Source organism: Radiomyces spectabilis (assembly GCF_025331425.1).
Source record: "Radiomyces spectabilis strain NRRL 2753 chromosome Unknown BYT42scaffold_7, whole genome shotgun sequence".
Lineage (NCBI taxonomy): Eukaryota > Fungi > Mucoromycota > Mucoromycetes > Mucorales > Radiomycetaceae > Radiomyces > Radiomyces spectabilis.
Genome location: NW_026251932.1, coordinates 860,876 through 887,515, shown reverse-complemented (window position 1 = coordinate 887,515; position 26,640 = coordinate 860,876). Strand labels below are relative to the sequence as shown.

Genomic DNA, 26,640 nt, shown 5'->3' with positions numbered 1-26,640 from the left:
AATTCCTGACCTGTTTCTCGACGAATTTTATTGTCCTGTCTCACATCAGCTCGCTGATGGCTTTCATGGAAGTTCAGGCCCGAATTTACTGATCAACAGGCCGTATTAATGATCGCAGGAGCGGTTGATCATTTAATGTACCGAGCGTATAAATTCTAGCAAGCGATAGCGCCCACTTACATCAATATGAAAATGGTGTTGGTGAAAATTCGGGAACTTTTTGCGATCATTTTCGATGATGGTAGAATTGAAGGCTTGCAGCACAACGAGGGTTGGAGCTCGCCTTGGTCGACTTGTGTTCCTTGACTGCATCGAGTGAAGATGGTTTTGGCGAAACAATTTGTGCTTGCAGAAAAGTAAAATGCATCGAGCAGTCCCCGGGATAATAATCCGTCAGTGTCTCTGTGGGGTGAGCTTAAGGACCAAACTGATTTGATTGAGAGATCTCAAGCTACAACGAACGAGCTACGATATGAATGACTCTACTGCAGCTGAAGAATAACATAGAATCCGCGCGGAGTATGATACCAGGAAGAGCTCGCCAGAGTTGATGAGAAGTCCTCTGACCGGAGCTGGATTGATGGTGAGGAGAATCCCGAAAAAATGTCATATAACCGAGCAATAAAATGAAATATTGTTTACCCTTATTAATTTTGCATCATTCTTCGAGAATACATTGATGACACAGGTGATATAAACAGAGTACCTCGCTGATTTTCCTTTTTCCCTGTCTTCCACGGGAAAGCATTAATTTACATCAGGCTGAACTTGCAGCGATTATCCGCCAAGTAAATGCGGATGCCCAAATTTGGCAAGTATGACAAAAAAGCTCAAGGGAGACGGACTTGTAAGCGGCAGAAAGGTTTTAACTGCACATCGCTTTGCTTCATCCGAGTCATCTTGCCCTTTGCCATGGTGATATCTATTGCCCAAGTATGGCTGTTTGTGCGATGTTCAATACCAACCGGTCTCTTTTATTTTTTTACCAACCCTGATAAGGGAGTGTCGAAGCGACTATTGATTGTGCTTCTCATTCTGGAAATGCTTATGCCACTGACCAGCGATGAGCATGTCGTTTTATTGGACAAGGCCTTGGTGGCAATCAAAGCGGTCGTGATGAGTGCATGTATGGGATTCTATATCCGAGATCGTCGTCAAAAGTCGGCCGATGGAAAACAAATTGCCCCCTTTTACGATGTCCTGGGACGCTGGAACGAAAACCCGCTCAAGTCTGTACCGTCCAAAGTGGACAGCAAGGAACAGTCAATAAACATCGATACGATCCGTCGAGATTCACGCTTCTGGTTACTGAGGGCCGTGGTTTACATGTTACTGTTTGTCCCGGCCATGACTCTTTTTGACGGTTTCCTTCGTGTGTGTATGGAACCGCCAGAGATTCGAACCAATGTAGGCTACATCGATAAGTTTGTTCAGCACACTGTCTCTCTACGCAGCTTATACTATCATGCCGTCGTCGGATTTACTTTACACCTTCACGTCGCTATCGTGCCAGTGCTCCAGTTGCTATTCACTGCTGTGCATCTCTTTTTCCTCGCTCAATTCGTTCCCAATAACACTCCTCTCGCTCGATATCATCAGCAACTGGCTCGGTTCGTTGCTCAGCCGCCCATCTTTGATAAACCGTGGCTGAGCCGAAACGTCCACGAACTATGGTCCAGGCGCTGGCATCAGATTTTTCGGCCTGGCTTCAAACAGATAGCCTATCAGCCCGTCCGTGCTCTGTTTGGCAAGAATCAGGTCCTCGGCGCCTTTGCTGGCACAGTGTCCGTATTTCTTCTTTCCGGTTTAATGCATGATTACATCGTATTGGTCATGCTCGGCTACAAGAACTGGAATCAGCCCGGCATCTTGGGTTATCAGACTATTTTTTTCCTTCTTCAAGCAGTAGCCACCGTCGTCACATCTCCAAAGTTTTCGTGGATTCCAATCTTCCCTGCTTCGGCAGCACGATTATTGACCGCTGCTTGGATGGTTTTCACTGCCCCACTTTTTGTTGAGCCTTTTCTACGATTAGGCCTTCATCTGGATGCGGAAGTGCCTGGTTTTCCTCGCACGCTTGATCCTTACTTGGATGTCATTTGTCCTTACGGCGGACGCTCATAATATTACTGCCTATTCCTAATTATATCTTTGTTTTCCCATCTCTGGACCTAATTATCTAAATATCAAAATACCTTGCAGGAGTACCCGTATCATAGTTCTTCTTCTAATAAGAAAATAATATATAGAAAGTGTATTTGTGGGATCTTTTTTGTTTTGGCTTTTTTTTTGTTATATCTCGCTCGCTGTGTTTGATAAGAAAATGGTTGTAAATTGAGCTAAGCAAAAATTTTATAACATGACTCGAAGGCCAGAACCGTTGGCTCCAATTTGAGCCACTTCACAAACAGTGCACAGTTTTCCGCTCATTTCAGGCTTATAGCTGGCTTGACAGAAGGGACAATTGACCTGAGGAGAACCCTTGTAAATCGGCTCAAACGTAATACCACACACCACGAAAGGATTGTACTGGTCGTATTCCAACTCAATTTCATCTCGTAGGTTGCGTTCACATACGCTTTGAATTTGGCGAGCCTATTATTTTTTTGGGGGGCGAAAAATCATCAGTCAGTGTTAATAATCACAACAAATTAAAAAAGATTCATACCTCATCGGCAGCCTTTTGGGGTGGTGCCAATTCAAGGAGGCGTCGAGCAAAGTGGGTGGCAGTGCTAAAGTTTCGAAGTCGGAAGGCTTGTTTCATGGCTTGACGGAGCGCCAGTCGAAGATGGGGAACCTGTAACTGACTGTGGGTGAAGTACGCCGCCAATTCCAAAGCACGCTTCAAGCTTTCCGGTTCGGTACCAGCCGTAGCTCGACGTTTGGTTTCTATCGCGAGACCCATGATATATTCTTTACAAATACCAATGAGCTGTTCCACTTCATCGGCTTCCACTTTGTTAGCCACCACTGTGAATAGAATGGAATGCAGAACATGCTTGAACTGAGTGGCCGACGCAGCGAGCCTTCCGTCCGAGAAAAGCTTGTATCCCAGTTGAAGCTGGTTGGACACGATGTGTTGGAAATTGTGAACGGTGACCGGCAAGCTGGTGCGTGGATTCGAATCTTCGGGTTGGCGGCGAAGGTAGAAGGGCAAAGTTGGATTCGAAGGCATCGATGATAGATAGACACAAGAAGCTTGCGAAATGGACAAGAAGTAGGGTTTCAACGGTTCGAAATTGACAACACCCACTTGACGATTTAAGGTCTACGTCCAATGGGATTAGAACAAAATGTATTTTTAGCTGGAACAAAAGATCCCTATTTTTCTTTTAAGTTGCCATACCTGCATTGCAGTATCATAGGACCCTGCTGCAATATGATCTGCGGCCAAAGGTGAGTTCTGTATCCAGGCGGCTGTTTCGCTCGTGCCGGGGGTAGGAGCGACGAATTCGGCCGTTTCTTGTGCTGCCGCTCGACTGATTTCGGAATCAATGTGTGCGCGGATATCATCATCATCATCCACATCCCATCCAGCGCCTTCTTCATCCGCTTCCAAACCAGGCTCGGCTTCCAGTGCATCGGCATCAGGTTGCAAGGCATGCTTGTTATTGATACCAGGAATATCCAAGTCATCATCATCCACACCCCACGCACCACCGGCTTCTTCCGCAGCATCCATTTGGTCATTGTACAAGAACGAAGGAGCCGCAGCGGCTTCAGTAGGGTTCTGTTCAGCCAGCGCGAAAGCACCTTCAAAATAGCTCTTGGAAACCGTCAACAGAGGCCAGTTGGGATCTTCTAATTGCACTTTAGGTGTCATGGGCGAAGGCAAACGCTCGGATACACTGGGTAATTCCACTTCGTCTTCGGTCTTGCCCACCGCCGCCAAAATAGCATCGGCTTGTTCTTGAAGTCCGTGAGTTTTGGCAGTCAAATACGCCAACGGCACTAAAGTATTCCGTGAGCACACTGGTAAGAGTTTTTAATCAGCAACAAGGCCGATACTTACTTTGACCGACATCTTGGAGCACGCGAACCCGTTCTTCAGCATCATTGAGATACAGAGCGTTCTGGAAACGGGACATGGGGTCTTGACGGAGTTCAGCAATCTTCATCATTTGACGGAGATTGGTTTCGTTGCCGGTGGTCAAATACAAGAAGGACAAGCGATCATAGTTCTTGGTGCGTTGATAAGCAAGTTCAACAATCTGTCAACAAACGCCAGCCGTCAGTGGTCCATTAAAAAATTAGCAGTTGCATCTCAACGTACCTTATAGTTGCCTTGTCTCAAAGCCTCGGTGCTCAATTTGCTCCAGCAATCATACTTGTCCATCTTTTTGGCAGTTTCAACCGCGATATCCAAATTACCACATTCCAAAGCAAGTTCAAATCGTGTGCGATCATCGCGAACGAAATGCAAGGCGATCTGCAGGTCATCGTAGTTTAGTATGGCTCCTATATCATCTCGAGCCGTCGATCGATAACTCACCTCAGGATATCCTTTCTTTTGTAAATAAGCAATGATAGATTGACCGACGAGATTGGAATTGCGAATGATGTGGAGCACTTCTTCGTATTGACGTTTGATAAGAGCCAACTTGAATCGATACTCTGTAGGGTCAATGGTAATGGAGCGAGCCTGACCGTCACGATCGAGGATGTACAGCGTCTTTCCTTTCACTGAGGCCAAATACACGGGCTGTTCCAAAGTGCGAATGATGCCGTTATCTCTGCAGTTCATCAAAAACACGCATATCGTAAGTGACAACGGAATAAGACGCAAAATAACCTAGCATCACACTTACCCTTGTGGCAAAGCATATTTGATATGGTTCAATGTGCTGTACAAAAAGACGCCCGAATTATCCCAAACACCGCTCTTGATACGGATGGTCTCATGAATCTGGCACATCTGGGTCAAGTTTTTATCGGCGAGCGTGATGGCTGACAGAGAAGCATGAAGTTAGAAAAATCCATCCACACCAGTAAAATGTTATTTAGATAACTTACAATGTTTGCTAAGCAAAGCCACCATGCCATAATCGGCAGACCATACAACGTACTTCACTGCAGCTACTGGAAGTTCATTGACAATACGTCGTTGCTGGATATCGAACAAAATGACGGAATTGGCGGACGATAAAATCAGGTTGCCGGTACCAGCATAAAAGATTTCATTGACTTGAGTGGGCGTCTTGAAGGACTTGGTCACAGTGTTGGACAAGTCACGGATTTCAATTTGCTGATTGACCTTGTCAAACACGGCGAAACGGTTACGAGCAATGAACAAGGCCGATTGTCCGGTACCACGCTTGGCTTCATCGGCCGGTTCTTTCAGACTACCCGACAAGTTCTTGGGCAAGTGATAAAGCTCATAGATCCCACCTTCATGAGGCTATTTTTCCATCTGTAGCGTTAGTCACGAAAGTCAGGGAGAGAAAAAGCAAACAAAGAGCGCCTTACCGAAGTCAAAAGCACGGCGCGTTCGGCAGGGTTATAGGACAAGGTGCGGGGTTGAATATACTGAGAACCCAATTTGCGCACACTCAATACTTCCTGATCAGCGGTGCTTGCAAAATCGTGAACATGAATGATTTTGTCCTTGACATAGTATAATTGTTGCTGATGAACCTGGAAAGCGGGACGTTCACGCTCCAACTTGAATACGATTAAACCACTGTCATGACCTAGATATCGATTGGGTGTGAGTGTCTCCTTGTCGTCGGCTGTAGTGCTCAAGGAAGCAAAAAATAAAGAGTCATTACCTGCAGCAAATAGGTTCAGTTCAGGATGAGCCGTCAGTACCCAGAAACGATCATGATCTCGTCTGAAGGTGGCCACCGCGGTACGTTTGGTCATATCCCATACCCGGATCGACTTGTCTTCACCGTCCGACAGAATGAGCTCCTGACGTGGATGGAAAATAGCATTGGACACATTGTTAAAGTGACCTCGACAGCTGTCCACCTCCCAAGCTCGTGTATCTGTGGTATTGAAATGACAATAGCTGAAGATTAGAGAGCGATGTTTTCTCAAGCAAAGCAAGTCATCAGACATTTACCGCTCATTCTCCAAAGCTTGACTTGACGGTCGTCACCTGCGGATACGATCAACGGCAACGTGGGATGGAAAGATGCCCAGTTGACACCGTGATCGTGGCCTTCCAAGACATACTTTACCATGACATCGGTGCTTCCGAATAAATCAGCCTGAGGACTCTGACGAGAAAAGGGATCCTCGAAAGCCATGGAAGTAGGTGCCTGGTTCTTTTTACGAAGACCTACCGAAACGCAAAAAAAAAAGTCAGACAAAACGCTCGTTTGGCCACACCATTCCCACGTATTTTCTGCTGTATATCAAAATAAAACTCATACCGGTGATATCCCAAACACGGACAGTTTGATCCATGGAGGCGGAGACCACGAGGTCGTTCTTCGGGTGGAACTGAGCGCACATGACATAGTGATTATGACCTGTCAAGATGGCAATGCAGGTTCTCGATTGCCAGTTCCAAATGCGAATAGTCTGATCGTCTGAAGCTGAAATAATCCAAGGATTCTCATGATGAAAGAAAACGGTACGAACGTAGTCGAGATGGCCGCTCAAGGTGAAAAGGCAACGGCGCGTTTTATAATTCCAGACCTTGATTTTGTAGTCGTCACCACCGGATGCAAAAAGAGGCTGAGTGGGATGGAAGGCAATACCTCGAACAGGACCTACGGATAAGAAAACGTCAGTATAAAACACAGCATGCCGAGATGCCGCCAAGAACTTGGGAGCTCACCATCATGTTCGTCAAATCGTTCGAGAAGGGTGCCCATGCGGTAATCCCACAACTGAATGCACCCGTTATGCAGCGACGCTAAAATCCACGGACGCTTCGGGTGGAATGCAATGCCTTTAACGCGGTTGCTTTTCGACTCAAACTATAATGGGAAGATAGCGGTTAGTCATTCCAAAGGCACGCGACCATCACTCGACAGTAGAGCCTGATGTTACCTTCGTAAGCATCTGCATCTTGATAACTGATGAACAGAGAAAACAAAAAAGCGTCAATAATACAGTCGGTAATTGTACAACTAATCACATACACTAATTGTTTGTAGGAATTGGCCACTTGTTTCTATTTACACGTGTCGTTTTCCTGGACTATCGATACAGCTGCTGAAAAGGAAAGGACAGGAGAACGACCCAAGTGCGGAAAACCCGCGCCAACCAATCACCACCAATCAGAGGATGACGTAGTATGTCGGAGGGCGAATATTTCACCCAATCACAACATCATTGTATCTAAGCTTCATTTTTTCCAGTCGGCCGTCAATAGCCTTCAAATCAAAATTTTTCGAATGATCCTTGGGCACATAACCATGGATCCTTTGTTTCAAACATCTTAAAGCAGTCGTCATGCCCAAAGATCGAGTCATACACTATGGGAAAAAATTGTTATGTTTAAATAAATAATGCCAAGAGAGAATGTAAAAAGCACAGCAATTTCATGGTGCGTTCATAGCCATATAATGATTTAACCGCTATATACACAAACCCACAAAAAGGATGGCTCGTTCGCAACACATGGTTTGTATGGATGGTAGTCATTGTGACATAGTGCACACTTGCATGGAATAGAGGCCCAGAAGGGTCTTTCTGTCATGTAGAAGGGGGTTTTGCAGCGCCTCGCAGAAAATACTGTACTGAGGTTTAGACAAGCATGAGAAAAAATCCCCACACGACACTCTGCAAGCTTATATTTTCTATACTCATTTCTCGAAAATTTAGAATGTCAATTTTTTGGGTAAAGAGTAGTAGAATATTTTATCGTATGATATTGTTAAAAAAAAAGTGAACTAAGAAACGACAGTGCACGGCCGAAATCATAATAACGCATAACATGTTGGATTTTTGTTGGGTTCGCATAGGATAGGTAAGATACTGGACATGGAAATGCCTACATCGATGAGGCGTTTGCTGTTTGGTTTGTAGATGGATGATTGGATTTGGGGCTTAAAACGCATACTGCCGTGCTTGCTTATTCGATGTGGTGAGGAATAAAAAGCAAGAATAGTGTGAAAAAGAGCGTGTCATTGGGGGAAAAAGGCTGTTTCCTCTAATGGTGGCCCCTCACCAAGCTGTGGCATAGATAGAGTGGAGGAATGGGCAATGTCTCATTTCAACAGTGGGCAAGTGGTCCTTTGATGACCATATTTACCGCACCAGGCACTAAAAAACGATCCAAAGGGAAGAAAAACAGATCCATCATATAAGTTACCGATCAGTGGATTGATGGACGTATTGTCTAACTATGTATCACTGTTACCATTGCCCACCATCGAGATTCACTGGTTTAATAACTTCCGCCAACATCATTACGGCAGGAAATATTCGGGTCTTTGAAGTGAAATCAGATCGCGTCGACGCCACGCTGGTGCTGAACATATAATGAAAAAGAGATTTCTCCTCTGCTTTTTACCGCTTTTTCCTTGGGCCGCGTACCTATTTATAATGAGAACGAAAACTATGGATATCCAGGCTTGTTCTAAATCGGCTGTTGACGGTGATTCAGGAGAGGCGGGAAAGGTCGAATAAACATAATCACACGGACATGTTTAAACCGACATTGCTTGCAGACCGATCTGATTCATGTTGTCCTATTCTCTAAGCTCCACACCGTGTTCTTCTTTTTCCACGCAAAATGATCCCACTCACTGTGGTATTCTAATGTGGCCTTGACTTCCAGGTCGTCCAAGAATATGAGACAAAATAATAACCAATCATTCATATCCACCGCCCCACCATTGTTTTTCACTGTTCTACCACATTATCACGAAAAAAAAAGCCTTGTGGCTTAACCCCTGATGTTATGCTGCCAATCCATCAAGAAACCATAAGATGTCTGTCTGTATATTCATCCGTCAACAAGGGAGCATTGAACCCAGCAGTCAGCTCCTAAAGGGTCTCCTGCGGCGTGCACTCATCGCTATAGACAATTTTTTTTGTCAGCCAAATGGAAATGATGCATGGTATGATAACAAAAGCCGAAGCTACGCCATTCTCTGGGTATTACGTGCGACCCACAGTATGATACAGTATGACGATCGAACAAAAAAAAAACAAAAAAGAAATTCCATAGGCTTAGTATCATGGTGAAAATGACAATGGCGGCAGACTGCAACACAAGGCCCGGCATTGATTAAAGGGAAAAAAATTTTCTTGAAAGGAGTGATGTGATCAATGATGCAGATATGCAATAGATCGCCTTTAGATTCTAGATCCAAGGAGATGATAACGAAGTGAAAAGGGAAAGATTGTCTTTTAGCCGTCCCTCACCTCCGTTTTCAATGCGGCGCTTTTTTTTTTATCTTTCACCAAGGCGCGGATCAGCGGCGTTTGGATTAAGCGCACGATTTTGAATGTTGAAGAAATGGTTAAAACACGGATCGACTTGCCATGGTTGCACGGTGAGGTCGTTACGTTATCTCCCAGTGTAACTCAAGCCAATGAAAGGTAGTCCAGGTTGTCTGTATCACGTCATTTGACACCGGGGTGATATTTAGAAAGAATGATGCATCGTTGTTTTTCTTGAATCGACAAGCGATTGAAGATGGATGCACATGAATTCATTCAACGGATGGTCAAAAAGATGGATCCTCATGCCTGTAGGAGATTAAAAAAATTGAGATAAAAATAAAAATTGAGAAAAGGTACACATGATGGCCACCTAGTGTTTTGGCGAATCAGCTGGAGCGCCGCAAGCATATGTGCAAGCAAAGTTGCTGGTTTCCAAGTTGCCATACTGTGATTGGCGAAAAACAATGATGGAGCTGACAATTCAAGAATCAACGGAGGGCCAAAAGAGGTAAAACTATTTTTTTTTTTTTTTTTTGGTTTTGCCTATCTCTCTTTCGGCATCATCATATTCACGTCAAATGCGGCTGATACACATTTCATACCATGTTTGCGTAATTTTTTAAAAAAGCAATTAAATGAGTTATGAACTAGTTCAGTCGGCTAAAAAAATGAAAAATGTGGTCGTCGATGGGGATGAGCGTCCAATGACAACCCCATTTCTCCCTTTTGACCCAAATGCCGTGAATGGGTATTGAGAAAACGCCGTGGTTGCTCGGCAATGGAAAAGTAAAAACTCCCCGTGTAACCTAGCAAGATGTGGTTTCAGAATGAAAAAAAAGAGGGGTGGGATGGGATAAGGCCGCATGAGGCCCAACTTTGTTCGTTCAAAGATAAAAAAAAAAGATTGGTTCCAATCAATGAATTGCCTTTTTCGGCAATCTTATGGAGCACCGTTTCCCCATTCAAGTTGGCTTCAGCCAATAAAATTCGCACGTTATGCATTGAATCAAAGGAAAAAAAAAACAATATAAAATAAGCGGCCCATTCGTTTTTCTCATCGCCTGGTTTTTTCTTCGTTATTCTATCGTGCGTCCCCTTTTTTGTCAACCATAACAACAACAAGATCAACAACATAGAACACAACCCCATTTTTTATACTACATCAATATCTCTAGAAATGGCTACACCAATGGATTTCTCGCCTCTGGCACCCAGATCACCACCCATTGACCCCGATGATAAAGTGCTGACAGACGTTCGTCGAGAATCTGTCTCCACCCAAACTGGTGTATCGCCGCCCAAGACCCCTCCCAGTGAAAAGCAATATGAAAATAGGGCTCGTGTGGTCTCGCAAGGGGAATTCGAACCGGAACAACACTTTTATCCACGCGTACTCAATGCGCAGATCCATCCACTGGTCCAATCCTTTTTTACCCTGGGAAACGAACGTATCATTGCGCGGTATACCCATCTCAATCCACAAGTCAAACCAGAAGATCTCAAGGAAGTCCTATCTTATCAACCTCAGCATTTTCATTGGGCAGGTAATTATAATTCATCCAACATGGAACTAAAAAAGCACGGAGGCGGAAAGGCAGACAGAAAGAGGGATGCCCGCTTTTCACTGCAAATCACAAGTATGGAGAACGTGTTATTTACTAAACTCAACCTATCCCATTTAAAGGTTCCGATTTGTTTAATGTAACGACCGCTTCTGGTCAACGGCAAATGATCGTCATTGAAACAAACTCCTGCCCATCTGGTCAGAAGTCCATGCCGCTTCTGTCTGAAACCGATGAACATAATGAACAAGGTGGTTATCGCCAGGTGATCCAATCTGCGTTTCAAGAACAACTTTCCAAAGCCGACCCAAATCTTGGCGGGCTCGCTGTGGTGTGTGATAAAAACATGATGGAAAGCAGTGGATACGCGGCGGTGTTGGCGGACATCGCCAAAGAAGACGTGTGGTTGGTCGAATGGCATGTTGGTGATCCAGACCCCAGCGTTAAGTTTGTCGACCGTGTTCTGTACATTCGAGATGAAGAGAAAGGTAAAAACCTCCCAGAATGTCCTTAGTTTGAGTATTGGGGTGTGTATATGACAGTTGACTTGACAGGCGACTTTTTTTTTTCTTTTTTTTACAGTTTGGCATCCTATTCGAGCTTGTTTCCGATATCTGACACAAAAGCCATGGAATCGATTTCCACTTCAGACTAGAACGGTTGTCATGAATCAGATCATCAGTTGCTTGGCAGGAGGTCGAAACAAAATGATGGCGGCCAGAGCGTATGATTTTTACAATTCGGAACTGGTGGATACGGGATTGAATATTCGTACTCCAGAAACGATCAACAACGTTACACGTGGGGAGATCCCGCTTTGGATGCATTCCATGGGTGGTCATGCTGTACTCAAAGTGCCTTACAGCAATGCAGGTAAAATAGAAATAGGGTTCAGTTGCATGAAATGGAGATTTCTCATTCAGTCTATTGCGGTTTTGGTAGGTCAAGGCGTTTACACGATCACGAATGAAACTGAACTGGGCAACTTTTTGGAACAAGACCATCATTATGACAAGGTAACCGCCGGTTTCAAAACCGTTTGATAGATAATATCAAATATCGTACTCACCTTTTATTCCCAATGGGCCCTTTAAATCTTTATAGTTTATCGTCCAATCGCTTGTAGGCAACGCATCATGGTCCAGTCAAACTCGTGCAGGCAAATTTTATCACGTCGGTACCATTCCCAATAAGAAGAGCAATACCTTTGTCAGTGATCTGCGAATGATGGTAACAGGTAAATGACTGGTTATGATGAAGGCTTGTAGTATTTTCCACAGCAAGTACTAAGCGATTTTTTTTCTTTTTCGTTTTTGGGAAAAATAGGAAGCAAGCAGGGGTTTGCACCTGTGTGTATTTACGGGCGAAAAGCACGTTTGCCCTTGACCTCCAAGTTGGATCCCAATGGTAAAGGCGGAGACGGGAGATGGATTTGGATAAGAGATCATGTCATTCATAACTCATGGTTGGTCTGATCTTTGTATGTAGGAGAAACATGGGATATGCTTGGCACCAATTTGTCTATCAAATTACCCGATGGTAGCTGGACAACCGATACGTCACGGTTAATTCTGATGGATCGAAAGGATTTCAATCAGTTGGGACTTGGTATTGATGATCTAATCGATGCTTACATCCAAACGGTCTTGGCCGTGATTGCGATCGATCGAATGTCAGCAAGGTTGATGGCCAACGGCAAATTCGATTATCAGCTCTTCCGAAGTTTAAATCCTGATAATGCTCTGTTACGAGAAATTCAAGAGGCCAATGAAGATTTTTAAACACAATATACGATGTCCATCCATCAATCCTATATATTATCATTATCTCTAGCACAAATACCTTTTTCTTTTCCTCTCCCCAGAAACACACATACACATACACACGCGCACAGTTCATTCAAAATCGAGTTCGTTTTATGTGGTTATGATTCCTCTTGCACGTGTTTGTTAACGAGTCTGCTGGTATGTTTGACAGCAGTTGGATACCCTACTTCTTTTTTTAGGCCAAGTCAAACGACATAGGTGAGTTTTAAGCTTAGCTCTCGTTCATATAAATCAATACATGAACAAGATCGAGGGAAAAATGATCAACATAATGATGTATGGTCCCACGCAAATATTGATATTTACTTTATTTTCTCTTGCAACACGCAAAGAAACAGAGGCGGAACATGCAAATAAAACCAATCGCAATGCTAATTTTGACAATTGGATGACCCAGCCGGATGATCCAGTTGGGATATTCCCGTACAATTCGAAGAAGCGTGCGAATTGTCATGAAGGAGCGTGACATTTGCTGTCATTGGTGCGCGTTCGCAGCGTTCCACAAAAAAGAACAGATATAGCAAGTTTTCACTGCATAGAAAAATGGGAGAATTTGTCACACAAAGAAAACATCAACAAAATAAACATACTAACTTGTCGGAGCGTTTCCGTGGTTACACCAAATATGTGGGTGCCATGTTCATCTATGCGTGTTGCTTGTTGCAAGGGTTGAACATGGTATAAACGCCATCGCCTAAATACGATCCACGTAAAGCTTATCTCACTTTGTTCTGAAATCGTTAGAGATATACAGACTCATAGTTGTACCGCTCGCTGGTAAAAGAAAGACAAGAGCGATCGCTTTCTTGGTATGGCTACGAGTTCGATCTCATAATTTTCTCCGCAGAGAATCCGACTCGCAGATTTCTGTGGAAATTCTGCAACACACAGCTGGAATTCGCTTTTGGCGCTTGCGAACCAAAAATTTAATAAATTGTTTTTTAGCCTAACGCTTCTAGGAGGCTTTTGTTCGCTTAGCATCTTTGTTGCTTACCACACTTGCAGCAAAAAAACTCATTTTGGCCAATCACGTTGATTATCTTTTATTCAAACAGAAAACAGCTTCCCACCAGTGCAATATCACTTACATGTCATTGCAAAATATCTGTGAAATTTTATTGTTCAGTGGATTGGGCCTTCTTATGCCAAGTGTGATGAAATTAATCAATATTTAACGTTGTTTAGATATAAATCGACAACCAGGGAACTTGATCCGAGAATTGATTGATATTACCCTAATGATCGCATCGGTCATTATGGTTGTCATGCAGTAGTAACAGAGTTAACAAAACCTCCGTTGCTCTCAGTAGCTCAGTTGTTATGCTCATGGGATTCCGTTGTAAGAAATTTGAAAACAAGATACGTGCACATGTCCAAATAACAATTTTCAATGCCACGAGTCTCAAGCGTATGCTGGTAGACAAAGAGAAGAGGAGAAGGCTACGGAACATATTTTATTTCGATCCGCTTCGTGAGCTATGAAAGATTATCGCTTTTTGTCTGGCGAAATAATACGGAATCGGCTGCTGTGCTGCGGTTGCTAGTCATCCGGTGAGATCATTTTATCTTCAGAACTCTCTTTTGCTGGCATAAACGGATCTTGCTTTGAGCAATATTTTATTCCGTCGATGGTTTCCTTGTAAAGTGGAGAATGAGGCACCACGACAATCAGGTAACTGCAACTACACTCAGCTTTCTGTAATATACAACCGCCGATCCGACCCCAGGACACTTACCCGGTAAAACTTTAGTCGAACGGACCGATCGTTATTTTGGAGCGACCCAACGTTTTTCGACGCCAAGTTCCAACATCGAGGTGTACCTGCCAGTGCGATTAAGAAACTTGCCGGTTAGTGAGAAAAAGATCATCAGTATAACTAGAAGAGGTACCTATTATATCATCTGCTCGCATATGTTGAGCCAAGCCTCTATACTGAGTCCTCGTAAATACATCGAGTCGGTACTTGGACGACGAACAGGCCACTATTGGGCCGGCCAATAATGGTTTCACTGACAGTAGCACTGTGACCATCAGCAAGACAATCTTTTTCATTTGTGTGATTATAGGTCAAGCAATCAATGTAAGTTATTCGTAAAATTCATAAACAATACGTGGCAATCAACATAAAGGTGAACTTAAATGCAGTAGGATTAGAGCAAGCCTGTTAACATCTCGTTTATAAAAGAGAGCCTATCGGCTTCTAACTTGATCAGCTAAAAAAGGGGGATTTCTTTCTTACACATTACTGTGATGCGAAATGATCGTAACGTTTCGAGGCTGTCATGGTCACGCGGGCTATAAAATGCACTATTTTCATCATAAATTCAATTATCATTTCATTACCTTGCACTTTTAGCTTTGATTTTACATCTCCTTACTCTTTAGAAACTCCTGGAAAACTCCTACGGATGGTTCTTTTTTTGTAGACCAATAAAGTCATGATTTCCTTCTCATTTAACCCTTGGTCTCCAAGTTTCCCCTGATTTTATAGACGAAAGGCGATCAGTGTCATGCAAGTGGTGCACCCCGTTTGGGATTATTTTCCTTTGGTCAAACAAAAATTGGGATAGAATATACCAATCAGCTATAGAAGCACAGGCACGTTCACCCAAACCGGGTGGCCACAGCTTCACAAAAAAAGACAACGTTTTTATTTTTGATCATTTCTGATTTTAAGATAACGATGCCACCTTTCTATATCTAAAAAATTGTACATATTTGCGCCTCACGAAGGTACGGCTGCGCTAGAAATTTTAGTAGGTTGACCCAACCGTTGATGAATACCTCCCGTCACCGGTAAGCGGGTCTGACCCATCAGGAAGCGGTCCACCTCACGTGCACATTGACGGCCTTCATTGATACCCCATACAATCAATGATTGTCCACGACGACAATCGCCAGCCGCAAACACACCGGAAGCCGAAGTGGCATATTTACCCTTGAGAGTTTCAATATTGGTACGACCATCCTGCTCGAGTGATAGTTGCTTTACCACCGCCTCTTCGGGGCCCAAGAAACCCATGGACAGCAACACAAGATCGGCTTCAAAAAATTGTTCGGAACCTTCGACTTCCTTCATCGCCCAGCGACCGGCTTCATCTTTAGTCCATTCCACACGCACGGTTTGGATTCCCTTGACGTTACCATCGGCGTCCGATACGAACTCTTTGGAAAGGACACAATACTCACGTGGATCCTTACCAAAGTGAGCTTGCACTTCTGCATGACCGTAATCCACTCTAAAAACACGAGGGTATTGAGGCCACGGATTATCCTTGCCACGTTGGTTCGGTGGTTGAGGAAGCAATTCAAAGTTCACCACGGATTTGCAACCATGACGTACCGACGTGCCGATACAGTCATTACCGGTGTCACCGCCACCAATCACAACCACATGCTTGTCCTTGGCCGAGAGATAGTGACCATCCTTGAGTTGAGAATCCAACAGACTCTTGGTATTGGCTTGCAAGAATTCCATGGCAAAGTGGATACCGTTTGATGCACGACCGGGAATATTCAGATCGCGAGGCCACGTCGCTCCCGTAGCAACAATCACTGCATCGTTCTGATCCCGTAACGTGTTGGTGTCCATATCCACACCAATGTGAGCATTGGGAACGAAGGTGATGCCTTCAGCGGCCATCAAGTCGAGACGACGTTGCACCACCTTTTTGTCCAACTTCATGTTAGGGATACCGTACATCAGCAAGCCACCCATACGATCATTGCGATCATACACAGTAACAAGATGACCAACTTTGTTCAACTGATCGGCGGCTGCCAAACCTGCCGGGCCAGAACCAATAATAGCCACCTTTTTTCCGGTACGATGCACAGGAGGTTTGGGAACAATCCATCCTTTATCAAAACCATGGTCTATAATTGCACACTCAATGCTCTTGATGGCTACAGGAGGCTAACAAACACGCGAAAAAAAGGGTAAATCGATCCATTCCACAGACGGTCAAGGTTTTTCAAATCAATGTTCAAAGCTTACCTCAGAGATCATGAGGGTGCAAGATCCTTCACAAGGAGCAGGGCTTTTTTACAACACAAAATAGAGAAGATTAGCATCGTTTTTGAAAGTATCATGTGAAAAAGGATCAGAATTGATTGAGAGATGGATGAAAATGTCAAACGACATAACCTCTGAATATAATTCAATTCCAGATCTGATCCGCCCATTGAATCACACAATTCGGCAGATCAAGAAAAAAAAAAAACGAAAATCAGTACTTACCACACACGACCAGTGAATTCAGGAAAGTTGTTAGTCATTAACAAGCGATCCAGGGCTTCTTTCCAGTTATCCTTGTAGATGAGTTCATTCCACTTGGGAATAATGTTACCAATGGGACAACCGGTGTCGGATTGGCAGAAAGGCACGCCACAGTCCATGCAGCGAGCCGCTTGCTCGTGAAGTGCGGATCGTGATAACCGGTTGGTCACCTCATTCCAATCATTGATTCGCTTCTTTGGATCTCGGTATGGATCGTTGCGACGCTTGTATTTCATGAATCCACGCAATTTGTCCAGTTTGGCACGACGAGCCAAAATGGTTTTTTCATCAAGCACGCTATCTTCCACGTCTTCGATGGCAGGTGTATTTTTGCCGGCATCGGTCACCGCCGCTTCCACTGCTTCGACGTCCTTTGCGAGCTCTGTTGCCGCCGCGGCCGCGTGCTTTTGTTTCAGTAGCAAAGCACGGTATTCGGTCGGCATCACCATGGAGAACTTACCAAGATATTCCTCAAAATGGTCCAGGACCTGACGTGCGATCGGTGAGGAGGTGTGTGCATAATGATCTTGGATCATGCTGCGAAGTTCTTCAACCTGCTCAGACTGACTGACCGCTTCCACTTCCACCATTTCGGTGTTGACGTTTTCTTTGAAATCACCGGCCAAGTCGAGAACATACGCAATACCACCGGACATACCAGCGGCAAAGTTTCTTCCCGTACTACCCAGAATCACCACTCGGCCGCCTGTCATGTATTCACATCCATGATCGCCCACACCTTCGCAGACAGCCCAAGCGCCCGAATTGCGAACACAAAAACGTTCCGCGGCAATTCCGGAAATGAATGCTTGCCCACTCGTAGCGCCGTAAAGACATACATTGCCCACAATGATGTTTTCATTGGGTACAAACGAAGAGTTTCGCGGAGGATAAATTGCAATCTTACCACCGGAAAGACCCTTGCCGACGTAGTCATTCGAATCACCTTCCAGTTCGAAAAAGATACCAGGAGCCAAAAACGCACCAAAGGATTGACCGGCGGACCCTGTCAAGCACACATGAATTGTATCGTGAGGCAACCCTTTTTCACCGTGACGTTTGGAGACATGATACGACAGCGTGGCGCCCAAGGCACGGTCGGTATTGACCACTTGAGCGTCGATTAACACGTGCTCCTTACGTTCCAGGGCCGGTTCGGCTTCTTCAATAAAGTAATTATCCAGCCTTGTGTGCAAATTATGACGCTGTTTGATCGTCTGATGGTTTGGGACGTCGGGCCGTAAGGAGCTGGCCGGCGTAAGGATCGGTGAAAGGTCGAGGTTGGCGGTTTTGAAATTACGAAGCGACTCATCCACTTTGAGCATATCAGCTCGTCCCACCATTTCGTCCACGGTACGAAAACCAAGCCGAGCCATGATCTGACGCAACTCTTCAGCAACATAGTAAAAGAAATTGATCACATGGTCGGGCGACCCTTGAAATTTTTGGCGTAACACTGGATCCTGAGTAGCAATGCCAACCGCACATGTATTCTATACAAAGAGATTGAGAAAAAAATCCCTCGGCAAGATTGATAGATTTTATCCACTTACCAAATGACATTTGCGTAGCATGATACATCCCAAAGCAATCAGAGGCGTGGTGGCAAATCCCCATTCTTCAGCACCTAATAAGCAAGCGATGGCTACATCACGACCGGTTTTGATCTGGCCGTCCGTTTGTACGACAATGCGTCCGCGGAGATCATTGAGGACCAAGGTTTGATGGGTTTCGGCAAGACCCAATTCCCAGGGCAAACCAGCATATTTGATACCGGTCCATCGCGAGGCGCCGGTGCCGCCATCGTGACCGGAAATCACCAAGTGATCAGCTTTGGCTTTGGCGACACCCGAAGCCACGATACCCACGCCGACTTCGGACACCAACTTGACCGAGATCTGGGCACGTGGATTGGCGCACTTGAGATCATAAATGAGCTGCTTTAAATCTTCGATGCTGTATATGTCATGATGGGTACTCGGACTGCGGTTTGCAAAGAAAACGCGTAAAGATGATATATAAATGCATTAGCATCCGTAGGAGGCGAGCAAACAAAAAAAAAAAAAAAAAAAAAAGACCTACCTAATCAAACCGATACCGGGCGTGGTCTTTCTTGCACTGGCAATTTCTTCCGACACTTTGGTACCTGCCAATTCACCTCCTTCACCCGGTTTGGCACCTTGAGCCATTTTGATCTGAAGTTGGTCCGCATCGGCTACATAAAAACTCGTAACACCGAACCGCCCAGATGCCACCTGTTTGATGGCCGACCGTTTGTTGACCCCATCTTCGCCTATGATCGACCGTTCCGGTTTTTCGCCTCCTTCACCCGTATTGGAACGCCCGCCGATTGCATTCATAGCAATCGCGAGGGACTGATGCGCTTCCATGGAGATCGACCCGTACGACATGGCCCCCGTAGCAAATCGCCGTACAATCTTTTGCCAGCTTTCTACTTGATCGATCGGCACCGGCGTCGCCTTGTCAAAGTCAAACGTTAGCAAGCCTCGAAGCGTACATTTCTTGATGGCTTCATGAGCATTGATGGCATACACATCATAGGCTGCGTGGTCCTTTTCGCGTACCGCTTCCTGTAGGTTAGCGATGCCTGCCGGTTCGGCAATGTGAGGCTCACCACCGTCGCGCCAGTGATATTCGCCCGATTCAGGCAATGCAATTGGCTGAGCGGAATTACGTGAAGGGTACCCGTTTTCATGCAATGCTAAAGCATCCAAAGCCAAGATGCTAAAGGTGACTCCTTTGATGCGTGACGCCGTGCCTGCAAAGCAACGAGAAATAACCGAATCATCGACGCCCAAGGCTTCGAAAATCTGTGCTCCCTTGTAGGAAGCCAAGGTAGAAATACCCATTTTAGACATGACTTTGAGAATTCCATTGTCCACCGCTTTCTTGTAATTGGCGATCATGGCAGGAAGCGAAATATCGGGTCGCACCGCTCGATCACGGAATAGTTTCATAATGATTTCAAACGCAAGGTAAGGGCAGATGGCATCGGCACCGTAACCCAATAATACGCAGAAATGGTGCACTTCACGCGCTTCGGCCGTTTCAACCATCAATGCCACGCGACTTCGTTTTTTACAGCCGACCAAATGATGGTGCACCGCACCGATAGCCATGATTGACGATAATGCCACTCGATGCTCAGAAATGGCACGATCCGTGAGCAAGACAATCTTGCATCCGTCGTCCACCTCTTTTTCTGTTTCTTCGCAAACGCGACGAAGCGCATCCACGTAACCGCGAATCCCCGTTTCTTTTTCAAACGTGATATCAATGCTGGTAGTTTTCCAGTCGGAAGAGTGCCGGTCAATGCATTTTACCGCCTCGAGTTCCTCGAGGGTCAGAATAGGGGAGGGCAAGGACAGCCGTTGGCACTGGGATTCATCGATCTCGAGCAGATTGCCTTGAGGGCCAACCAGGCACTGGAGGGACATGACGATCTCTTCACGAATGGGGTCAATGGGAGGATTGGTGACTTGAGCAAACATCTGTCGAAAGTATTCGTACACAAGACGAGGCTGGGTGGCTAAACATGCCAGCACGGTGTCGTTGCCCATGGATCCCAGTGCTTCCTTGCCACTGTAACACATGGGCAGAAGTAACAAATTCAGTTGCTCCAAAGTGTATCCAAACGCTTTCAACCGGGGATCGGTGTGCACAGTGGTGTCATCCAAGGCGACAGATGGTGAGGAAAAATTTATGGACTGAACAATGTCCTTGATATGTAACATGCGTTTGGCTATCCACGCCGAGAAATCGTGCCGAGCGGCAGTTTGCGCTTTGAGGTCCTTATCATTGACAATCACGCCTTGCACGGTGTCAACGAGAAGCATACGTCCGGGCTTTAATCGGCCTTTTTGAACCACTATGGATGGGTCCACGTGCACTGTGCCTACTTCGGATGCGCAAATCATGATATCTTCTGTTGTCACATAGAACCGGCAGGGTCGCAATCCATTGCGATCCAACGACGCACCGCAGTACCGTCCATCAGCAAACGTGAAAAGAGCAGGCCCATCCCACGGTTCCATCAACGCGCTTGCCCAAGTGTAAAAGGATTTCAGTTGGGGAGACATGGCATCGTTGTTCTGCCAAGCCTCGGGCACCATCATCATGACCGCTTCAGGCAGAGACAAAGCCCCATTGATAACGAGTAACTCCAACACATTGTCAAATGCGGCTGAATCCGAGCCGCCTTCTTCAATGATGGGATAAAGCATGGACAAGCTGTCACCAAAAACGTCCGAGGTCATCACGCCTTCGCGAGACCGCATCCAATTCTTGTTTCCTCGCAACGTGTTAATTTCGCCTATGCAAATCGTGAATCATGGGTTCCAAAGGCCCAAGGTTTAAGCATGAAAATATCGTTACCATTGTGAGCACACCAGCGCATGGGTTGAGCACGGTCCCACGAGGGAAACGTGTTTGTGGAAAAACGAGAGTGAACGAGAGCAAAATGGGTGGTGTATTGGACATTGACGAGATCGTGGAAATATTTGTACACTTGCTTGGGGGTGAGTTGACCTTTGTAAACGATGTTTTTGTTGGAGAGAGAACAAATGTAGAACCACTGCTTGGTAGAAATAGCGTAGGTAGCATGTTTTCTCAAGAGGTAAAGGCGTCGTTCAAATGATTGTGGGGCAAACTGAGTTGTCATGGTCACAAAGGGTTGTTCAATGGCGGGCTCTTTAAATTTGGCCGATTGCCCGAGAATGGTTGAATCATGCGGTACAGGTCGCCAGCCGATCACTTGCAAACCCACCGTTTTGGCGATATCCTCGAAACGTTTTTTGGTGTCGATCTGCGTTTGAGGATCTTTTTTCATGAAAATATTGCCTACTGCATATTGACCTTCGGGCGGCAACTGAACGGCATGGTCGCGTAACATTTCATTAGCAAAGAATGGATGAGGGATGGCTGTCATGACACCTGCACCGTCGCCGTCGCGTATATCGGCTCCACTTGCTCCACGATGCGTCATATTGCACAAGATATCGTTGGCGTCACTGAGGATTTTGTGCGACCGGTGACCTTTGACATGGACCATAAACCCCACGCCGCAGGCCTCTTTTTCATATGCCGGATCATACAATGCTTGAGCTTCAGGCAAAGCACTGTCTCTAGTCTTCATGGCGCAAAAACAACAAAGGATAAAGAAATAAAACAAGAGAACTCGAAGCCCATGTCAGTGGAGGCCCACCTTTTTTTTTTTTAGGTATCTCAATCCCTGGCCGGAAATCATTCGACTGAAACATGCAAGCAGAATAAGATGAGCACACCACGGAACATTTTTTTATGTTGGCAAAAAAAAAAAAAAAAAAAAGAAATAAAAAAAATGAGAGACCAAGGGAGCTAACCAAGCAAAAAATAAAAAAATAAATAAAAAGAATCGAAATGTGAATGAAATCATAGATAGATGCGTGTATTCGTTATCATGAGGATGCATAAAATTGAAGGTGATAGTTCAAGGAAAGCAGGAGAACAAAGGAAGGCGAAAGAAAGAAATGAGCAAAAAACTATGAATTCGAAATGGGTTAAGAATGAGGGTTTTTCCTACTTTGAGATGGTGCAGAACGATCATTCAGACCATAATTGATAAATTGAGGATCGTACGGATGAGCATCAGGTCCTCCTCCACCGTGTGCATGTGGTACTGATGGTGGCATCATGGTGGATGGGTTACTCACGGGCTTAGAACAAGGTATAGACATGTAGTCAGAGCTTGATATAAAGGACGGGCTGGTCGACATTTCCTCCAAAGGAGTGGATGGCGGGACCGACGGTGGGGGAAATGACTGAGTGCCGCGGGTTGGTCGATACATTTGAGGATTTCCCCATGGTAACAACGAGTCGTTTGGGTTATACATTGATTGCGATCTCAGCGATTCCGGACCGCCTTCCGACGACAACATATTTGGATAGAATGCCCCGTCATCTGTATCCATGTTGTTGTATCCATTCCTTGCGTGATTATCATTAAAAGAGGATTGCATCAACGAGTGGTGAAACGGAGCCCCAGTATCTGTGTCATTGACCTCGGATGGCAATAGATCCATTGGATAATATGTTTCGTTGCCCATATCGTGAGAGCTTATACCCAAGGTATCTGCCAATTGTTCCACATCGTTCTCGAGAGCATTTATGTCGCTCGAAATGGCTTGCGCGGAATCAGTGGCAAAGTCAAGCACATCGGAGATACCCGAAACCACCGTGTAGGGTTGAATGGATGAAGCATGTGTTGCTGATTTTTGAAAAGACGGTGCCATTGGAGGCTCTTGATGAGATTTGTATGAATACATATAATCTGGCGTAGCAAGAGGTTGCGTTCGTTGGATATGGTCGTACGTTTTGCTGGAAGGGAATCCAGTAGCCACTGTATCATCAACACCCTGTTTAACTTTATATACTGCGCGGATATGCGTAATGAATACCTACTGTTCGTTTCTGTCGTCTGGGCTGCTGTATCTCGACTGCTACCTGAATTAGCGCCATATTCTAATCAAAAGCAGGAAAAAAAAAGGTCGCTTTAAACATTGTCGTTCCATGATAAAAGTTGAGAAAAAAAAAAGATCGTCGCGTCATGGGCGCTTGGCATAAAATGAAAGAGACTAAAATGATGAAACTTACCTACTCCTGATGATGAGGAAGAGGCGGACGTTGGGTGAGGTTTTGCGTAGGTAATGTGTTTGCTTGAGGAAGCCACGGAATCACCGAGAGCATTGAAAGATGGTTTGTCTTGCAATGGAAATACCATTTTATTCAGATCCTCCAGACTCGGTGCTTCCTTTGAGTAGACAGAGTTGAGAAAGTGTACAATTTTTTCCATGGCGTCTTGATGGCGGTGGTACCTCTCTCTTGCCACGAGTGTTTCTTGCCAGAGGATTTCATTGTCGCGGTGCAGGTCGTGTAAATCGGAATTGATGGTGGTTTGATTCTTTTGAATAGCCGATATGTCTTTGACTACGGTGGTGAGACTCAGGTTGTCGATCTCGGCGAGTTCATTCTCTCGGTTTCGTTTACGCGTCACCAAGACCAGTAAATCCGATCGATTTCTCTGAAAGTGTGGGTTACTGAATTCCCAAACTTCGTGCTGCTGGTCGGTGATCAACACACCCTGCTGAAGATGAGGCACCTTGTGAAAATCGTACATGTTCAATTGGCGTACAAACGAAGTAAACGTGTTGTGTTTGTAGTATCGCGGTAATACCGCTTGTGCAAACTCTTGATGTCTTTCCACTATCAACATTTGGAAATCAAACAATACGCTTTAGTTATGTTTTGAATGATGGCATTACAGGAGCGTAAAAATACGGATGTTGTGTTTTAAGCATTTGCAAACAACCTACCTATGAATGACGCGCCATCCGGAGACCAGCGGATCAGATCATTGGTACTTGGATCGTCGACCATGCTACAGAAAAGGGAAAATAAACTAAATACCGTGTCGAAAATTTTTTTCTTCTTTCTCGTTCTTTTTTTTTCGTTTGTGAATTGTTCCATTGGTTTCTTTTCCGTGATTGCTTCACGAAAGAGTAGCCTTTTTTTTTAAAAAAAAAAAAAAATCAAAACATACGTGTAAAGTTTGTTCAGGAATGCGGGAACGTTACGCTGACTGCTGGATAAGCGGGCAGGAATGGTTCCAGGAGAGGTAAAAGGTGCGGTAGACACGAGCTTATCCGTAACAGATTTTTGTCGTTTGCTCACATCCTGTATTCGAACAGGAGACATGGAAGACGAACTGGAGTCGGAAGAGGAAGGGTTGGAAAATACAGAGACAAGTGGCGAACCCGATGAAGCTGATGATGATGTTGACGAATGACATCGCTTTCTAGACGTCGACTTGCTTTTCTTTGATAGAGGATGGGTCATATGATACTGAAAAATAAGCCATGTTGTCAAAAAAAAATTATGATTATTGTTCCAACGGATCATTCTTCTTCGTTTTTCGCTTACTTTTCGTATATTTTCGGTCTTTAAGGTGCGTTTTATTTCCTTTTCTTTTCTTTTTGTTTTTTTTTTCTCTGTTCACTTGGAATTGGGTTTGTTGCGTGTTCTTTTTTCGTTACTTTGAAGAAAAGATAAAGAAAAAAAAAAAAGGTAGGCTTAAACTAAGGGTAAGTGCACTAGCGTGAAAGGGAAAAAAAAAGGTGATCAGCGATTTAAGGGAAACAGAGAAAAAAAAAAAATAGGGGAACAAAAAAAGAGAAATGGGGAAAATCGTTTAAAGTGAAAGAAAAACGGCGTTGAGCGAGTTTGGAGAAACCCTTTTTTCAGTTTTGAAAATGCGGAAATTAAGATGCGGAATTCTTGATGACCGCCCACATTATGGCTTTCGCAACACAAATCATCGACTTTACCGAAAAAGGACAGTATAGTTTTTTGTATTTTTTCGCTTTTCTCTCATTGGTCATCGATCACCTCAACATCAACTGACATTGCTGAGTTGACGCCGTCTCCGGCCCACGCAAAAGTGCCGCAAGTCGTCGGGTTTTTTTTTTCTTCCTCAATACAATGATAACATCATTCTGCTCAACGCGTTGAACAAAATATCACAGATACTGCCACTCTTTTTCTTCCAATCGGAAAGCTTCGGCCAAAATAAAACATGATCACAAAAATGCAAGGGAAAAACACAACTACACACGCACACTTGGGAACCATCTTGTACCACAATGACTGCGCAAAAGGATGGGTCAAAATTTTTTCAATGAAAGATGATCGATTAAAAAAAAAAGTCAAGTTCGTATTTTTCAAACGCAAATGTGCCTCGACAAGGGAAAGGAAAAAGGAAGGGCCATTTTCTTTTTGATGGGTTTATATAAGGTTGACCATTCACGAATGATAAATAAGATTCCATGTATTTCCACGTTCAACTTTATATTTTATCGTACTACCATATTTCGTGGGTGACCCATCTTTTTCATCAAATGGTTCAACAAAAAATTTTAATGGAACCGTTCACCGCTCAGAAATCCATAATGAAATTTTTTGCAAGGTGCTACAGAGTGCTATTCATTTCTTAAATGTTTTTCCAGCCATTGTTCCCTCAAATCCCGATTGAATTCGACGATGATCAACTCTCTTGTTTGTATTTATTTTTCGTCATCAGGCGACGTCCGATGAACCGTGTCAATCGAGCCTAATCACCTAGCAGGTTAGGATGCACGGATAATTAAAAAAAAAAGGAGTTGGGATTTAGGTTTATTGTCCAACAAGAAAGAAATTCAAACTAACATGAGGGATGGCCATTCAAACTACGCTACCCATCGACATTAGCAAAACGCCATTGTGTCATTTCCGGAATTCTGGTGTCTGGTTCTGCTGCGGGACCGATCTCTTATCCTTTGAACCCATTCTTTTTTGACTACACCCACATAACCCATGAAGCATGTTTCAAAGTTCCGATCCAAAAAAGAAAATTATTGAGCATGCATGTTGTAACATGACAAAAAAAGGACGCGCAAAACATTCAATTCAATAAGCTCGCTTTGCTTAGATGATCAACAGTCGATGAGAAAAAGGCGTGTTTCTCCTTTTTTTTTTCTTATTCACAACGCTCGATCGATCTTGATTCGGTCTATACCAGATGGAGTAAACATT

At 44.5% G+C, this 26,640-nt stretch overlaps 6 protein-coding genes across 6 annotated transcripts; 2 read left to right on the top strand and 4 right to left on the bottom strand.

Annotated features, from left to right (window-relative positions):
• Positions 1-793: 793 nt before the first annotated feature.
• Positions 794-2,265, top strand: BYT42DRAFT_571301 (membrane bound O-acyl transferase family-domain-containing protein). Its single transcript, XM_051568480.1, has one exon. The coding sequence runs from the start codon at positions 799-801 to the stop codon at positions 2,122-2,124; it is 1,326 nt and encodes a 441-aa protein (XP_051423026.1). The 5' UTR covers positions 794-798; the 3' UTR covers positions 2,125-2,265.
• Positions 2,266-7,188, bottom strand: BYT42DRAFT_533310 (coatomer protein alpha subunit). Its single transcript, XM_051565441.1, has 15 exons — positions 7,091-7,188; positions 7,003-7,024; positions 6,788-6,929; positions 6,378-6,719; positions 6,065-6,283; positions 5,769-5,987; positions 5,467-5,690; positions 5,014-5,398; positions 4,809-4,947; positions 4,493-4,733; positions 4,274-4,429; positions 4,013-4,211; positions 3,347-3,951; positions 2,669-3,268; positions 2,266-2,595 (listed from the first exon to the last, which is right to left on the bottom strand). Exons 2-15 carry the CDS (start codon positions 7,018-7,020, stop codon positions 2,353-2,355), a joined length of 3,732 nt encoding a protein of 1,243 aa, XP_051423025.1. The 5' UTR covers positions 7,021-7,024; positions 7,091-7,188; the 3' UTR covers positions 2,266-2,352.
• Positions 7,189-10,537: 3,349 nt separating this feature from the next.
• Positions 10,538-12,691, top strand: BYT42DRAFT_497281 (uncharacterized protein; the record flags this gene model as incomplete). Its single annotated transcript, XM_051564486.1, has 6 exons — positions 10,538-10,892; positions 11,033-11,398; positions 11,493-11,783; positions 11,853-11,926; positions 12,015-12,147; positions 12,399-12,691. 6 exons carry the CDS (start codon positions 10,538-10,540, stop codon positions 12,689-12,691), a joined length of 1,512 nt encoding a protein of 503 aa, XP_051423024.1.
• Positions 12,692-14,305: 1,614 nt separating this feature from the next.
• Positions 14,306-14,869, bottom strand: BYT42DRAFT_353416 (uncharacterized protein). The gene is made up of 2 exons (XM_051563193.1): positions 14,627-14,869; positions 14,306-14,558 (listed from the first exon to the last, which is right to left on the bottom strand). The coding sequence occupies exons 1-2, from the start codon at positions 14,787-14,789 to the stop codon at positions 14,425-14,427; spliced, it is 297 nt and encodes a 98-aa protein (XP_051423023.1). The 5' UTR covers positions 14,790-14,869; the 3' UTR covers positions 14,306-14,424.
• A 557-nt stretch (positions 14,870-15,426) lies between these two features.
• BYT42DRAFT_605319 (uncharacterized protein) lies at positions 15,427-22,171 on the bottom strand (the record flags this gene model as incomplete). The annotated part of the gene is made up of 6 exons (XM_051571121.1): positions 15,427-16,653; positions 16,735-16,777; positions 16,978-18,509; positions 18,570-18,972; positions 19,099-21,349; positions 21,412-22,171. 6 exons carry the CDS (start codon positions 22,169-22,171, stop codon positions 15,463-15,465), a joined length of 6,180 nt encoding a protein of 2,059 aa, XP_051423022.1. The 3' UTR covers positions 15,427-15,462.
• A 403-nt stretch (positions 22,172-22,574) lies between these two features.
• Positions 22,575-24,909, bottom strand: BYT42DRAFT_546350 (uncharacterized protein; the record flags this gene model as incomplete). Its single annotated transcript, XM_051565877.1, has 5 exons — positions 22,575-23,413; positions 23,476-23,535; positions 23,668-24,276; positions 24,387-24,451; positions 24,614-24,909. The coding sequence occupies 5 exons, from the start codon at positions 24,907-24,909 to the stop codon at positions 22,575-22,577; spliced, it is 1,869 nt and encodes a 622-aa protein (XP_051423021.1).
• Positions 24,910-26,640: the final 1,731 nt, after the last annotated feature.